Source organism: Lepus europaeus, chromosome 22 (genome assembly GCF_033115175.1).
Source record: "Lepus europaeus isolate LE1 chromosome 22, mLepTim1.pri, whole genome shotgun sequence".
NCBI lineage: Eukaryota > Metazoa > Chordata > Mammalia > Lagomorpha > Leporidae > Lepus > Lepus europaeus.
In genome coordinates this window covers 9,915,424-9,931,426 of record NC_084848.1, presented here as the reverse complement: position 1 = coordinate 9,931,426, position 16,003 = coordinate 9,915,424, and the positions used below count along the sequence as shown (strand labels likewise).

General features: G+C 57.8%; 1 protein-coding gene across 2 annotated transcripts in view; it reads left to right on the top strand.

Annotated features, from left to right (window-relative positions):
• RIN3 (Ras and Rab interactor 3) overlaps window positions 1–16,003 on the top strand; it is a 328,519-nt gene that overhangs the window by 31,916 nt on the left and 280,600 nt on the right. For both annotated transcript variants that reach the window (XM_062181250.1, XM_062181251.1), the window contains exons 3-4: window positions 10,932–11,004; window positions 14,195–14,286. In XM_062181250.1, coding sequence (XP_062037234.1) covers window positions 10,932–11,004; window positions 14,195–14,286 — 165 coding nt within the window. The remainder of the gene's footprint in view (window positions 1–10,931; window positions 11,005–14,194; window positions 14,287–16,003) is intronic.

Genomic DNA, 16,003 nt, shown 5'->3' with positions numbered 1-16,003 from the left:
TCTCTCTGTAACTCTTTCAAATAAATAAAATAAATCTTTACAAAAAAAGAAAAACACTTAAAGTTTGTAGGATGCGGCAACAGCAGTACCCAGCGGGAAATTTAAACCTGGCTTCCCGTCCAGTTTCCTCCGCTGATCTGACTCTGAACTAAAGCCCATCCTTTGACTTCTGGGCCTCGCTGCCTTGGTGATGTGAGCACCCCCGAAGCCTGGCAAAAACGCCAGAGAGCTGCTTCCTGCTCCGGCCCTTCCTTCCCGAACGTGGGTCACTGGGCTGGCGCAAGACAGAGTCGCTGTCCCCAGGAAGCCTGAGTCTGGCCAGCGAGGCAGGGTTGCCGCACGGTATGATCAGAAGGAGCCGAGGGAGAAGCCCGGGGAGAGGGTTCGGGGCCCTGCACCGGCCAGATCCTGCCCTGAAAACATCACGGGCGAGCGAGTGGATCCACGCCAAGGGCAGAGGAAGCACGCCACGTGATTTTGTGAGTGCTTTGTGTCCGAGATGTCCCCACGTGGATGTCCAGCGTCACCCCACCGGAACGCTTCTAGAGAGAGGTTTCTGGGGGACTCAGCTTTGGGAGGCAGAGTTATAGAGAGGCAGAGGGAGACAGAGAGGTCTTCCACCCGCTGCTTCACTCCCCAGATGGCCGCAACAGCCAGAGCTGTGCTGATCTGAAGCCAGGAGCCAGGAGCTTCTTCTGGGTCTCCCACGCGGATGCAGGGCCGTCTTCCACTGCTTTCCCAGGCCATAGCAGAGAGCTGGATCAGAAGTGGAACAGCCAGGCCACGAACCGGCACCCATATAGGATGCTAGCCCTGCAGGCAGCAGCCCTACCCACTACACCACAGCGTTGGCCCCCATGCTTTGGGAGTTTTAGCCAAAACAGGAGGTTGACTTATCCCTGAGCACCTCTGGCTTTGCCCTAGGTGGTCCCAGGTATCTTCCCTACTAGGACACATGAGCAAAGTCAGAACCAGGGTGAGCTTATGCGACACCATGGGTGCGTCTCGGTGAACTGGATCGAAGCCAGCTGCATTGGTAACTTGCTGTGTGACCTTAAGCAAGTCACTCAGTGTTTCTGGGCCTCATAGCAGAAGGGACTCTTGAGCTCACCTGGCAAGAGATAGATACAGAACGCCATGTTGGAATAAAGCCCACACATTTGCCTAACTAGGATGTTCCTGGCACCTGGATTAGAAAGGCTCATCCTAGCGCAGGGAAATTCACGGGGCCCTGTGTCCATGCGCCCAGGCGGCCCCTGGGGAGCCACAGCATGGTCCCTGTCCAGCCAACTTCATCCTTCTGCTCACACTACTTAAGGAAGTCATCAGAGGTGAGACCTTCTGGAAGGTTCCGTGAAAATAGACTGGTACCTTCCTGTCCATCAGGGATCAGTGAGTCATTGCATTGGCCATCCTATTCCTGTTTGTGCTTACTGACATCTCGGTCATGGTTTTCACGGTGGAAATTTCTAGGGGACTTGTGGAGGAATTCCCCCTTCAGTGTTCCTCCCAGTCCAGGGCTGACCTTGACACCCACAAAGCTAGGGCCTCCCAGGCGAAATCCAGCTCCCCTGTACCTCGGCCGTGGGATCTTTCTCTGCAGCCTTTGACCCCGGTTACTGAGGCCTTGCTGCGGACCAGGTGCTGAGTGCGTCTTTGTAGACCTCAGCCCCTCTGTCTCCACCCCAGCCCCGTGAAGCAGGTGCCAGGCCCCCACTGGTAGCTGAGGAAGGGGTGCCCAAGGACGTCACTGGGTTGAAGCCCAGGCCTGTAGATGCTACGGGGAAAGCTCTCGCACCTGAGCGGGGTGTTTGCTGTCTTACCTCCTGTATCCCTCGGCCCAGCGCCCAGTGATGCTCTATGTCCGGGAGGTGTAGGACAGAGAAGGAAGCAGACTGGATATAACTGAGTCACTTATATGTGTTGCTGCCTCCTTGTGTCCTCTCTTTCCTCTTCAGCAGGGGAACTAGTTAACAAAGAGCATCGGAATTCACCTCAGAGTCCAAGCCGCAGCTCGGAGCGCTGTAGGAAGGACAGCCCCACTGAGGAAGGTACCCAAGTCCCAGGCGTGGGTCTGCCCGTTTTGTAAAACATGCACACAACAGTCTTTATTTGAGAGGCAGAGAGACAGGAAGCAGGCTCCCATCCACTGGTTCACTCCCAGGCCAAGGCTGGATCACGCCAAAGCCACCACTCGGGAACCCAGGCCAGGTCTCCTACGTGGGCGCCAGGGACCCAACCACTTGACCATCACTGCTGCCTCCCAGGGTCTGCATTAGCAGGAAGCTGGAGTCCAGAGCTGGCTGTGGGAACTAAACCCAGTTCTCTGAGTGGTACCCGGGCATCGTAACTGGTGTCAACCACTGGGCCAGATGTCCCCCCCTCTGCCTCTTACCGCCTGGGTGAAGGTGTTTGAGCTGTGATGTTGGTGGCGTGCTGGAGCTGACTTGCACCCACAGGTGAGAGCCGACTCTTGAGAACTGTGGGAATCTGCAAACGGTGTAAATGAGAATTCCCTCCCGTCTCTTGGATAGCCAGTTGAAAACATTTTCCAGGATATCACTGCTTGGTTTCCTTATCTGTAACATGGAGATGGTAACAACCACCTTGCAGAACTCGGGGAGAGACGTATACAAGGGATCTTCAAAAAGTTCTTGGAAAATACTTACGGAAAAACCAAGCATGGACTCAAGTTTTCTGCACAAAAATGAGGCTGTCTTTTCATTGCATTTTCTGTTGAATAACGCTTGTTGGTGAGCCTTCTGCACACTGAGGTGTGACGTCTGCATAGAGGTGATAGAGGTGATGTGTGTATAAGGTTTTTAGAGTGCCTAAGTAAAAAGCTTGATCTTTTTAAGGCTGCAACTCTAAGAGAACAGGAAATATCTCAGAATCAGGGTGAGACTGGACAGGTGTGGCATGGATTCCCAGATAGGTCAGGTGGATGATGTGAGACAGCTGATGGTGGAATAACATTGAGACCGCTTCCCCGGCTTCAGGGTCCCTGAGTCCTGTCTTTCCTTGGGAGGACACAGTGGAGCATTTACATGGTGTCCTTTGAGAAACGCCTGTGACCACGGCTGTGGCAGGCAGAGCCAACAATGGGTAGACGTGGATTTGACGCGTGGGCTGTCAGTTACTACCTGGTTGAATCTGGGCAAGTTCCTGAGCCTTGTGTGGGAAACATGGCCACTCTGTAACAGGGATTTGGGGAGACCCTGGGAGAGGGGTGGGCTGGGCGGGGTTTGTGTTGGTTCCGCTCTCTCTCCTGGCACCTGGTGTCTTTCCCACCAGCATCTCAGGACCCCAGCCGGGTCCCTAGTTTGTGGGATGTGGCTCAGAGGTTGGTAGAAGAAACTCCCTCTACATAGCCCAGAATGCTTTCCTTGGGCCTCTTCCTCTACTGAGTTATTATTATTTTTTTGACAGGCAGAGTTAGACAGTGAGAGAGAGAGACAGAGAGAAAGGTCTTCCTTCCATTGATTCACCCCCCAAATGATTGCCACGGCCGGCATGCTGCGCCAATCGAAACCAGGAGCCAGGTGCTTCTCCTGGTCTCCCATGCGGGTACAGGGCTCAAGCACTTGGGCCATCCTCCACTGCCTTCCTGGGCCACAGCAGAGAGCTGGACTGGAAGAGGGGCAACCGGGACAGAATCGGGCGCGCCAACCGGGACTAGAGCCCGGGGTACCAGCGCCACAGGCGGAGGATTAGCCTAGTGAGCCGCGGCGCCGGCCCCTCTATTGAGTTATGAACAAAACATTTACTGAGACTTTGCTGGGTGCCTAGGGAAGTGAAGGAACTAGAATAACATCAGCAGGCCAGCGCCACGGCTCACTAGGCTAATCCTCCACCTGCGGCGCCGGCACCCTGGGTCCTAGTCCCAATTGGAGCACCGGATCATGGGGCATGATCTGATTGACTTTTTTCAATTCTGCTTATTTTCATTATATTTGAAAGGCAGAGATGCAGACAGCCTTCCATCTGCTGGTTTAATCCCTAAATGCCCACAATGGCCAGGGCTGGGCCAGGCCAAAGTCAGGAGTCCACAGATCAATCGAGGTTTGCCTACATGGGTGACCCACGTACTTGAACCATCGTCAGCAGCCTTCCCAGGGTGCTCATCAACAGGAAGTGCAGCCAGGACTGGAACCAGGCATTCCTGTATGGGGTGCAGGCACCCAAAGCAGCATCTTCACCATGGCACTAAAATCACCCCCCAACACACACACCCCACCTGGTGCCTTTTACACAAGCCCCACACTGCTGGGGGAGATGTGAAGGCCGGAAGGTGGGGATACAGACCAAGAGGTTTCCATGGCAATGGCCAAGGACAGCATGGCGCGGACCGAGCCAGGCAGTTACGGCAGGCATGGAGAGGAGGGGACACGCTCCAGAGAGATGTAGGGGCAGGGCTGGCTGGGGAAGCAAGAGGAGCCAGAGGGGGCCTCAGAGACACCGGGTGTGGGGCCCCATGTGGTAGCATCACCCCAGGACCAGGGGCAGAGGGGGGCAGCAGTTACGTGGTGAGCATGGTGCCGCCACCCCCACACACACCGCAGCCTGCAGCAGTGCCTGGCACAGAGTAGGGGCCAGGCAAACAACTGATAGGCAAAGACTAAATGCACATCCGGGGCCAGGGCTCCAGTCGGAGGAGCAGACTCCGAGGTGGTCTTTAGCACAGGAGGGGCTGAGATGCTAAACCCAGCACTCGCCCTCCCTTGCCTCTGTCCTCCTTGGGGGCCAAGAGAGCTGTTTGCACATCTGTGCTTAGAGATAAGCCGTTTTCTTCCCACCTGGCTGGGAGACTGCCCGGTGGTGGCCCAAGGGGAACTGGGATGGAGGCCGCCTAGAGAAAGCTCGGACCCTGTGAGTGATGGCCTGAGCACCTTGACCCGGACCCCCATCCCCACCCCCACCCCCACCCCCACCCCCAGCCACTCAGCACAAACGTCCCTGTGTCAACTGAGGTGCTTCTCCTTCGGTCAGCAGTGATGTCCCCACCTGTCACCAGGGGCATTTGTAGTGGTCCTGGAAGGTGCCCAGCCTTGTGCCTTGCATGGGGAACTTGGGGAGCAACATGGAGCGATCAGTAGCGCCCCTTTCTTTGGCAGCTGCTCAGAACCAGGGAGGTGACCAACAGGAGGATGGCGGTGGTCATGAGCGTTCGGGCAGATGGGCTGGACTGGAGGGTGCGGGGAACCCACAGCCATGACGGAGTGCCCTGACACGCGCCTCCACTGACCGTTCCTTGTGGCTGCTGACTCTGGGCTGAGCCAGGGCTGAGCCTGCCCCTGGACGCTTGAGGACGAGCCAGGAAGAAAGCTGGGTCCTGCGCCAGCTGCCTGGGGGTTTATGCGTGAGGCTCAGTGCAAGGTGTCCAGCGCGTAACAAATCTTCCCAGTCAGATGAATCAATCAATTCACACAAGCTTTTATTGGAATTCTGCTCCCCGGCAAGGTGGGGAGGGCTCCTTTTATAGATTGATATAGGGCTTGGGGGTTAAAGGTTGAGGCGGGTTTGATCCTCATTGGTTGACCTTTAGGCATCCGTGGGGCCCTTGACAAGGCCTTTTCGTTCCCGGAAGTGCGGGTAGGGACTCTCCATTCCCGGAAGTGTGGGCCTCCTCTCCTGCAGATCCCAAAGCTACCACTCAGCAGCATCAGAAGCAAGTCAGATGTCAGCTGTCCCCACACTGGTCCCTCGTTCTGGGCTCTCAGTGTCCCTGTCCTGCGGGGTAAGAGGATAGGAGTGCCATCCCTCTGGGCCTGATCTGAGGCCCAGTGAGCGTCACTGTCTTCCACTGAATCGCCTGCAGGCACTGGTGGTGGCCAGCAGGCAGCCTGCCGGGTACTGACAGCACAGGACGCCTGGGCTCCTGCAATCGGCAAAGCGTGTGACACCTGGCCCTGAGTGCTTGGAGCTGGCTCATCCGCAGGGGGAGCCTCGTGGGCAGGGGGAGTGTCAGCCACATCCCTGGCCAGTGCCCTCCAGACCTGGTAGCTCCGGCCCCTGAGTCGTGACAGCCAGAAGTGCCTGCACACAATACCACCTGTGCCCCCGGAGGTTAATTCCCAGCTCTGTGACCTGCAGCAAGTGGCTAAACCTCTGTGGGTCCCACGGCTCTCACTGTTCTCCCAGACCTTGCATCAAAGTTCCAACTTCACCAGATGCCAGAGTTGGAGTTGGTATTTCCTGGGCGTCCATGGTGGGTCCTTCTGCTGTGGCACCTGGGGATGTCCCTGCTCTGGGCCCTCCCCCTTGCTCCTGTCCCCTCTGCTGTAGGGGAGCAAAGTGCTCTTCCCTGACGGGTGCCATCACTCTGTCATGGTCCACAATGTGAGCAGGTGCACACAGGGTTGCCTTCCGAGACGCACAGCGGCTGGGCCAGGGCTCCTCTGCTCGGCCGCTCCCCCCATCCCAGGAAAGCTCCCTACCTGACTACTCTTTATTTAGTCTCCGTGACACTTGACAATTCTCAAGTCTGCCTCATGTCCCGCCTCTGTTTTGGCATCTGAACCTATAAATAGGTCCTGGACGAGGTCCTGTCTGCTGTGCGTTCCTGTCTCACTCTGCAAGATTTGTCTCCACGCTTGCTTGGTGGGGAACAGAAGCTTCCAAGAAAAGGGGTCTTTCAGCAGTGGAGTGCAGTGTGGCTGTCCCTGTGGGGACCTTGGCCTGGGGCAGAGAAGTCAGCTGTGGGCCCTGCTGTCTGGGCCAGAGTCAGGCCCGTGACTTAATGATGGAGTGACGCCACCATGCTCTGGGCTGGGGGTCTGCCCAGGGCTGGGCCAGGGGAGGGGAGGGGAACTTGGGGCCTGCCCAGGGACAGAGGAGGAGACTGTGCCCACAGGAAAGGGGTCTCTGCTGCCAGTGACTGCGTTCGAGAGAGACGCCCTCCCTCTGCCCTGGGCCACCTGTCCCGAACACAAGGCACCCAGTACACTGCTGGCACTGGGCCAGTAACTTAACCTCAGTTTCCTTTCCTATAAAATGTAGATAATGGCATCATTGTGAGATGAGAAGTAAAGAGCCTGGCGCACAGTGGGCACTTAATAATGGTAGATGGCATTATTAAATCCTGGAAAACTATAGCCCTCCATTGCCAATCAGGAGGCTCTGATCTGTGCACAGCCCAGTGCCTGGGAGCTGGGAGGAGGAGGCAGGCAGGGGCAGGCCAGAATGAGCCCCTAGACCAGGGGGCCTCTGAAACCAGGCACGTGGGGGAGGAGAAGACTCGGGGCTGGGGAGCATGACTGCCTAGCGAGGGCGGTGAGCCCCAGGGACGGGGTGGGGCCCTCTGCAGGGGAGCCGGGCAGGCTGCACACACACGGGCTCCAGGGCCAGCTGTGCTCCTGGAGCAGAGGTGCCCACCCTGGCACCCTAACACTCCAGAGAGAGAAGGAAGACCTTCCTTGCGTATTTTCCAGGCAGCATCCTTCCAGCTCTTGGGACCCCCAGCTGGCCCCCCGGCCCAAGGCTCCGGATCTCTGTGGTGCCTTTCGGGTAGTGACTGCTGGTTTTCACCCTGAGTCTCCCCCGCCAGCACTGCTGGGCCTGCTCACAGCCACCTGGAGGTCCCAGGAGGGGCTGCTCCTCTTAGAGGGGCAAGTCCCCAAGAGTGCTTGTTGAAACCAGGCCTGGGTGTGGCTGGCCAGTTTGCTTGGAGAACAGGGGCAATGCACCTGCCAACCTGGGATTGTGCCTGCTGGCTTCTGGCTCTGCCTGCTGCTGGAACCAGCGATGCTGGCAGCTCTGGTCTGGTGGTGCCCATCCTTCGGGTGGGGAGGGGGCTGAGCTCCAGACTCACAGACAGGGGCTGTGCTGCAATAGCCATCTCTAAGCAAGTGGGTGCCAGAGCCGGACCTGGACCCACAGGGTCCCCAGCCCCGCCAGGAGTCACCGTCCTCCCCCTTCCACCCCTGGGAACTAGGGAAGCCGTGTTCGTCCATTTCAGAACCTCAGGGTTTGTTAAAGATTTATTTATTTATTTGAAAGGCAGAATTACAGAGAGAGAAGCAGAGGCAGAGAGAGAGGGGGGTCTTCCATCTGCTGGTTCACTCCCCAATTGGCCACAATGGCCAGAGCTGGGCCAATCTCAAAGCCGAGCCAGGAGCTTCTTCCAAATCATCCATATAGGTGCAGGGGCCCAAGAACTTGGCCATCCTCCACTGCTTTCCCAGGCCACAGCAGAGCTGGATTGGAAGAGGAGCAGCCAGGACTCGAACTGGCGCCCATATGGGATGCCGGCACTGCAGGAGGAGGCCTCACCCCCTATGCCACAGAGCCGGCCCCCAAACCCCAGGGTTTTGCATGAGGCCTGGCGTTACCAGCGAGGGGACAGTTCCCATGGCAACCGCGGGTCAGGTGTGGGCTTCTGTGAGGGCAGCAGTGACCGTCAGGGTGAGGAAGGACCTGGCGCTGTATTCGCCAGCCCAGCGGGTGGGAGGGGTTCCTGCCCGGATGGCCCTTGCCCCTCCGCATATGCCCCACGCCCCAGCTTCCTGTCGTCCTTGGGGTCAGCACCCCTGGCCTAGCCCAGCCGGGCAGCTCCTGCCTCCTTTAGGAAGGAGGGTTGGATTCAGAGAAGGCTGGCCTAGGGGTGTCACCTAAGGGCCTTGGAGAGGCTGCCTGCCCCACCCAGGTGCGGGGCCTTTGTCTTCTTCCAGCCTTGAGACCTGGGGGAGGCCAGCAACCCCACCTTTCCTGCAGGTGCCACTTTGTTGCATTCCTCCTGCGGCGCTCACTGCTGGGGCAGGCCTAACCCTCCCCGTGCTCATCCAGAGGCCGCTGCAAAGTGAGGCTGGGCCAGGTGCATCTTTGGTCAGATCAACACTTTGCCCACCCACCCTCCCGGGCTTTCAGTCATCAGAAAAATGCCCATCTCTCACAACAGAGTCGCTTCGGTTCAGCTCCCAGCTCTGCTCCTGATTTCAGCCGCCTGCTGAAGCACACCCTGGGAGGCCGTGGTGATGGCTCAAGTCCTTGGGTCCCTGCCACCCATGTGGGAGACCTGGGCAGAGTTCCCGGCTACCAGTTTTGTCCCAGCTCAGCCAACTATCGCGGGCATTTACGGAGTGAGCTAGCAGCTGGCACGGGGCGGGGGGGGGGGGGAGGGCGGGGAATGGGTGAGCTGATTGCTTTGACTCTGCTTGCCCCCCAGGGGTTCCGGATGGGTTCCATGGCCCATCCTTGGCAGTGTCCACACTTCTAACCATGAGGCTTCCTCCCGTCTCCTTATCCGTTCATCCTTTATCTCTCGAGGTTACAAGCACAATTAATTGTCAATGAAGGAATGTGTAATAAAAATGTCCCAGGCAGAGGGTAACTCTGGGCAAGCTCTTCAAACGGGAGCCGTGGCTGGGAAATGTCTCAGCAACTCCTGTTGTCGATCAAATGTGTTGGAACTCGATCTCACGGGTTCACAGAACCGTGTGCTAATAGGCAAGACGGGGTTTGTGCCTCCCAGGTGTACGCGTCACAAATGATAATCCCCACTCAGCACTTTCACACAGGTAGGGGTGAGCCCTTAGCACGGCTCGGGACACCTGCAACTCATATCAGAGTCCCAGCTCTGCTTTCAATTCCAGCTTCTTGCTACTGTTCACCCTGGGAGGTAGCAGGTGATGGCCCAGTCTCCCACACAGGTGCAGGGCCCACGCACTTGGGCCATCCTCCACTGCCTTCCCAGGCCATGAGCAGAGAGCTGGCTCAGAAGAGGAGCAGCCAGGACTCGAACTGACTCCCATATGGAATGCTGGCGCCGCAGGTGGTGGCTTAGCCTATTATGTCACAGCACTGGCCCCAGAAAGATATATATTATGAAAAAGCTAGGCATGAAGTGTAAAGATTTTTTGCACCAAAATAAACTTATCCCTTTAATTCGTTTACCCACAAACTTCCTATGTTGGTTCCTGTCCCCCCCCCAACCCTCTCTCAGACCCAGACAGTTGGGGGGCTGTCCTGAGCGTTAAAGAGAGGGTGGCAGCCTGGTGGCACCTGATGTGTGTGCTTACAGCGTGAGAAGGGCTCCTGGTCTTTGCCCAAAGGCAACGGAGGCACCGAGAGGGAAAGGGATGTGGCTGTAGCCAGTGTCAGTCCAGACCTGGAAGCCAGGCGCTGCCTTGGGCCTCGCAGCGCAGAAGCTGGGACGACGTAAGGGTGCCGGCACTCGGACGTGATGCTCACGTGTTTTTCAACCCCGGCACGGCCAGGTGGTTCCCTGGGGGGGAGCATCACTCATGGCGGCTGTGGGGTGCCAGGATGAGGGTCAGGAGTGGGGACGGTGCCTGCGGGGCACCTGCAGCAGCCCCCTGGGCGTCCCGGGCCCTGCAGCCCCCCTGCCTGGGACCTCTGCTCGGTTCCTGTCCAGCCTCGGCACTGACTGTGTCACCTGCACACTTCCCAGGAGGCTTAGCTGCAGCCCACCAAGCCCTCTCCATCGTCAGAGCTGTGGGACATCAGGGCCACCCTCACCTTAGGGTGCCTGGCAGCCATGTGTCGTCAGGGACTTAGAGACCCTGGATGGCAAGTGAAAGCCTGGTGTCCCCACTTCAGTGCCCCTGGGTCGCAGCGCCTCCTAGAGGCCAGTGTGGAATATGACAACTCCCTCCTGGGGCCCCTGGCAGTCCTCGGAACTGTCAGATGTTTAATTCTGCTTTTAAAGTCTAGAATCTTGTGGATCCTCTTGCCAAGAATGAGTGTGTTAAACAGCAGCTGCCAGAGTAGGTAACCCTGAAATCAGTGGGTGAGCACCCGGAATCCACTTCTCGTGGATGTAGCTTGGCAGCCACGCAGGCCAGGTACCATGGTGGGCGCCAGGACCACGGCGAACGCGGCAGACCCGCCCTGCCGCAGCCCCCAGCGAGCTGCCGGCTCCCTCGCTCCCGTCCCTGGCGGGCTGCTCACGGAGCCCTCTCTGCTCTCCGCAGTGCTGTACCTGGAAGGCTCGGTCCTTGTGTTTGAGGACATCTTCAGGCTGATCGCGTTCTACTGTGTCAGTAGGTGAGTAGCCACCCCCTGTCGCCCGTGTGCACAACCTCCAGGGTGTGGGAGGCGGTGGGGGTGGGGAAGGGGGGTGAGAAAACGCTTAATCTAAAAATCTCATTTTCAAAATTTTCTGCTTTGGTGAATGTTTTTTTTTTCTTAAGATTTATTTATTTGAAAGTCAGAGTTACAGAGAGGCAGAGGCAGAGAGAGAGAGATCTTCCATCCACGGGTTTAATCCCCAGATGGCCACAATGGCCATAGCTGGGCTGATCTGAAGCCAGGAGCCAGGAGTTTCTTCCAGGTCTCCCACATGGGTGCAGGGGCCCAAGGACTTGAGCCATCCTCCACTGCCCTCCCAGGCCATAGCAGAGAGCTGGATTGGAAGTGGAGTAGCCGGGACTTGAACTGGCACCCGTTTGGGATGCCAGCACTTCAGGCAGCAGCTTTGCCTGCTTTGCCACAGTGCCAGCCCTGGTGGATGCTTTTTGATGGACTTAGCAGTGTGTAAGGAAACCCCGGGCCTATGCAGTATACACACAGATCTGGAAGTTTGCTGAACGTTAAGGACTTTTGGTAACCCGTGCTTTGGGGGTCTGCGACTCCCACCCACCGCTACGTCCATCAGGGTCCCCCTACTACTGAAAGCTGTTGCGAAACATGCATTCACCCCCAGACCTGACCCTGGGAGCCCCTGGACGCAGCCCACAGAGTGACCCCGGCGGGCCACAGACTGTGGAGCCCCCCAGCTTTTGGCTGGGGTTGTGGGTGCTCCGGAGGGTGCCCCAGCACCCTGTCTGGAGGGCTTTCCCCGCGTTTCCCGAGACGTGGGAACTCAGCTTCGGGGTGCGGTTAAGTCACGCCTTCCTCTCCAGTTTCACAGGGCTGCCTGCCGAGACGGGGGCGCCTGCCCCCCAGACCCCACACCGGGCAGTGGGCCAGGCCATGCGCGCTCTTGCAGCCGGGCAGGAGGCTGTCAGAGGACATTGGCGCAGGGCCCGTGCTCATGGGTGTGGTTGCTGGGAAACCAGGATAAGCCCAGGGAAGGAGTCAGCTTCACAAATCCTGTCATTTCTTAGAACGCACCTGACATCTAGGGATCTGCCCGAGAGAAGTGGCAGCCCGAAGGCTGGGCGAGTCTGTGCCGAAATGGCCCTTTGCGGCACTGGAGCAACTTGGGATCATTTCACTGAGACTGAGGGCAGCCAAGGGGTCAGGAGCCGGGATCCTGCAGCCAGTCTGTCTGTATTCAGTCAGGCTCTGCGGCGTTGGCACTTCCACGCTGTGGGATGGGGCAAGCCGCCAAGTGTCTCTGTGCCCCACTTTTCTCAGCTGTGAGGTGGCCATGAGGCACACGCCTGCTTTGTGGTGTTGTTGAGAGCATTTAAAGAGCTGATACAGGGCCGGCAGTGTGGCCTAGTGGGTAAAGCCTCCGCCTGTGATGCCGGCATCCCTTATGGGTGATGGTTGGAGTCCCAGCTGCTCTACTTCAACGCAGCTCCCTGCTAATGCACCTGGGAAAGCAGTGGAAGATGGCCCAAGTCCTGGGGCCCTGCACCCATGTGGGAGACCCAGAAGAGAGCTCCTGGCTGCCGGCTTCAGACTGGTCCAGCCCTGGCCATGGCCATTGTTGGCATTTGAGGAGGGAACTAGCGATGGAAGATTGCACTCTGTGTGTGTGTGTGTGTGTGTAACTGTACCTTTCAAATTAATAAAATAAATGTTGTTTTAAAAAGCTAGTATACCTGGGCTGGCGCCGTTGCTCAATAGGCTAATCCTCCGCCTTGCGGCGCCAGCATACCGGGTTCTAGTCCCAGTCAGGGCACCGGGTTCTGTCCCAGTTGCCCCTCTTCCAGGCCAGCTCTCTGCTGTGGCCAGGGAGTGCAGTGGAGGATGGCCCAAGTGCTTGGGCCCTGCACCCCATGGGAGACCAGGAGAAGCGCCTGGCTCCTGGCTTCGGATCAGCACGATGCGCTGGCCTCGGCAGCCATTGGAGGGTGAACCAATGGCAAAAGGAAGACCTTTCTCTCTGTCTCTCTCTCTCACTGTCCACTCTGCCTGTCAAAAAAAAAAAAAAAAGCTAATATACCTGGACTCTGAGTAAACCCTACTAAGTGTTAACGTGATGGGGGGTGGGGGATGGGGGGAGGGGAGGAGAAAGGAAGGAAGGAAGGACGAATTTGGCTGTCCATCAGAAGAAGAGAAATAAATGAGTCTTCCCCTGGAGTGGCCCACAGCCCAAAAAACAGAAAGCGGTCAGTACGAGCGCGCGTGGGCTTGTGCAGGGTTCACTCTCTAGCCACAGCTTTAGTGTTAAGTGATGAGCAGAAGAGATGCAGAGCAATGTATAGATAACATAAGGCCATTCTCCTGTTTAAGTGTGTGCGTGTGTGGGTGTGGGTGTGCACGGGTGCTTGTGTGCATACGTGTGTATATGCGTGTGTGCACAGGTGCGTATGCCCGAATATGTGTGTGTGTGCGTGTGCATGTGGGTGTGGGTATGCACGGGTGCTTGTGTGCATACGTGTGTGTGTATGTATGTGGGTGTGCACGGGTGCACAGGTGCATGTGCCCGAATATGCATGTGGGTGTGGGTGTGCATGGGTGCTTGTGTGCATATGTGTGTGTGCACGTGTGCACAGGTGCATGTGCCCGAATATGCATGTGTGTGCGTGTGAATGTACAGGGGATGGCCAGGGAGTCACCTCCCAGAGCGCTGTGCATAGGATTCTGGGAAGTGGAGCAGACCCGCACGAGTTACTCTAAACACTTCCGTGTGGCTGCGCTGTTACAGGAATATGTGCTTCTTTTCTGATTTAAACACATCTAGCCTTAAAAAACACACATTATGGTAGCACTCACATCGTGAGATGCTGGCGTGGCTATGCCGCAACATCACCCCCTAAACACTGCTGTTAAAGGAAGCAGGAAGCCAGGGAGAAGTGCGACCCCGCCTGGCTCCCCACAGGGGCTCGTGTGTCTCAGGGTCCCTGGCGCTGGCCCAGGACCCAGCCCTGGCCAGAGGCTCCCTCAGCCTCAGGGTTCTGTCCGCCAGCTCCCAGGAAATTTCCAGCCTGTATGGAGATGCCAGCAGCCAGCGGGCTCATCATGCTCTTGCTTTCTGGGCTGCAGGGTGGGAGTTGTGGATGGTGGGGACAGGCAGCACGGGACCCTCCCCAGGCCTGACTGTGACCCTGTGTCTTCACAGAGACCTCCTGCCCTTCACGCTGCGGCTGCCCCGGGCCATCCTGGAGGCCAGCAGCTACCCAGCCCTCGAGACCATCTCCAGCCTGGGCCTGGGTAAGTGCCCCACCCACTGCACCCGTGTGCTTGGAGACCGGAGGTGGGGCTTGAGGAAATAGACGCTAATTCTGGGTCCAGTGAACAGCCTGTGCAGGGGGCGACCCCCAGGCCAAGGCGGAGCTGGAATCTGATCCCAGCTCCTGTGGGACCTTCTGGGCTGCTGAGCGTGCACAGCAGGGAGAGGGTTTAATTTCCAGACAGCCTCTTGGGAGGTCAGAGGGAGCAGGGGGCATATCAGAGCCAGAGGGGCTGCCCCACCAGCTGCGCGTGGCTCAGGGAGGAGTGGAGTGGTGGCCAGAGAGCCACGTGGCCCCAGCCGTGCCCTCATCAGAAGAGAAAACAGCAGGAAGGCCATCGTGACTGGTGGCGGCCACTCACTCCTCGGCCTGCCCCTGCCCAGCCAGCTGGCCCTCAGCACTCCCCCCGCCCCCCGCACCTGCCAGGCTTTGGGCCACAGAGGAGGGCGAGGAGCAGTGGGAGAGGAGCGGACTGGAATGTTTGCATTCCATGGGCCTTTTCCCTGTGTGGGCTCCTCTGAGCACGCGGTAAGGATGGAGTCAACCAGTGCCAACCTAGGACCAGGGCCTGACCGCGCAGGCCCTGGGAAGCCCACGCTCGCCTAGCTGGGCTGCTGGGGGGCCAGTGGCCTCTGTCTGCACGTGTCAGGGGCAGAGAATTACCCAGGGGCGACAGGGGGGCATGTTTTGGACGGCTGCTTCCATAGGTTCTGCAGCTCAAGGACGCAGGGCTCCTACCCCGGAGCCACCAGGTCCCATTTTGAGCAAAGCAAGCAGCTCATCCCTAAGCCTCCAGTAAGGGGACCCTGTGCTGCCTGTGTCTGGCACCGTGCCCGGAACACCGGGGTGCCCTGGCCGCCAGTATCGTGTGAGTGGAAGAAGCTGCAGCAGAAGCGGGTTGCAGAGGAAATGAGAGACAGACCTGGGATCCGAGAAGGCACGCCCTGGCTCCTGGGGCCTCTGGCCAGCCGTGCAAGAGACGCCCCAGGGCTGCCCCTGGTCGGAGGCCAGAGGCCCCTGGCTGTCAGAACTTAATGGTGTGGGTGTCGCGCTCAGCTCCTTCGCTGCATTGAGTCATGGCTACCTGAAGCAGCCCTGCTGGGTAACCATTGTTATCACAATTATCCCCACTGATACCCGAGGAAGCCAAGACTGAGGGTGCACAGCAGAGCAGGGATTTGAACCCGGGCCATTGGCAGCCCGAGCACCACCACCATCTCCCGCTGCCCTTGACTCCTGAATCAGATGCCCCCAGGCCTGGATGAGCGTTTACACACCCCCTGCCGGTTTTCAGTTGATAGTGGGAATACACGCGGACCTTTGCCCCCACTGGTCTGATTCTTAGTTGTTGAGGTTTTACCCTCTTGGGAGCGTCCATGTGGGACAGGTGGCCATTTTGTCCAAATGACCTCCACCGGAGGTCTTTTCATTTTTTCTTTTTTTTTTAACTTCAGCTCTCACATATAAGGGAGAACATGCGGTGTTGGTCTTTCTGTGCCTGGCTTGTTTCACTCAACATGAAGTCTTCCAGCCGCGTCCATCTTGCTGCAGATGGTAGAATGTCATTCTTTTTATTTTTTTATTTTTTTATTTTACAGGTAGAGTTATAGACAGTGTGAGAGAGACAGAGAGAAAGGTCCTCCTTCCGTTGGTTCACTCCCCAAATGGCCACTACGGCCGGCACTGCGCCAATCTGC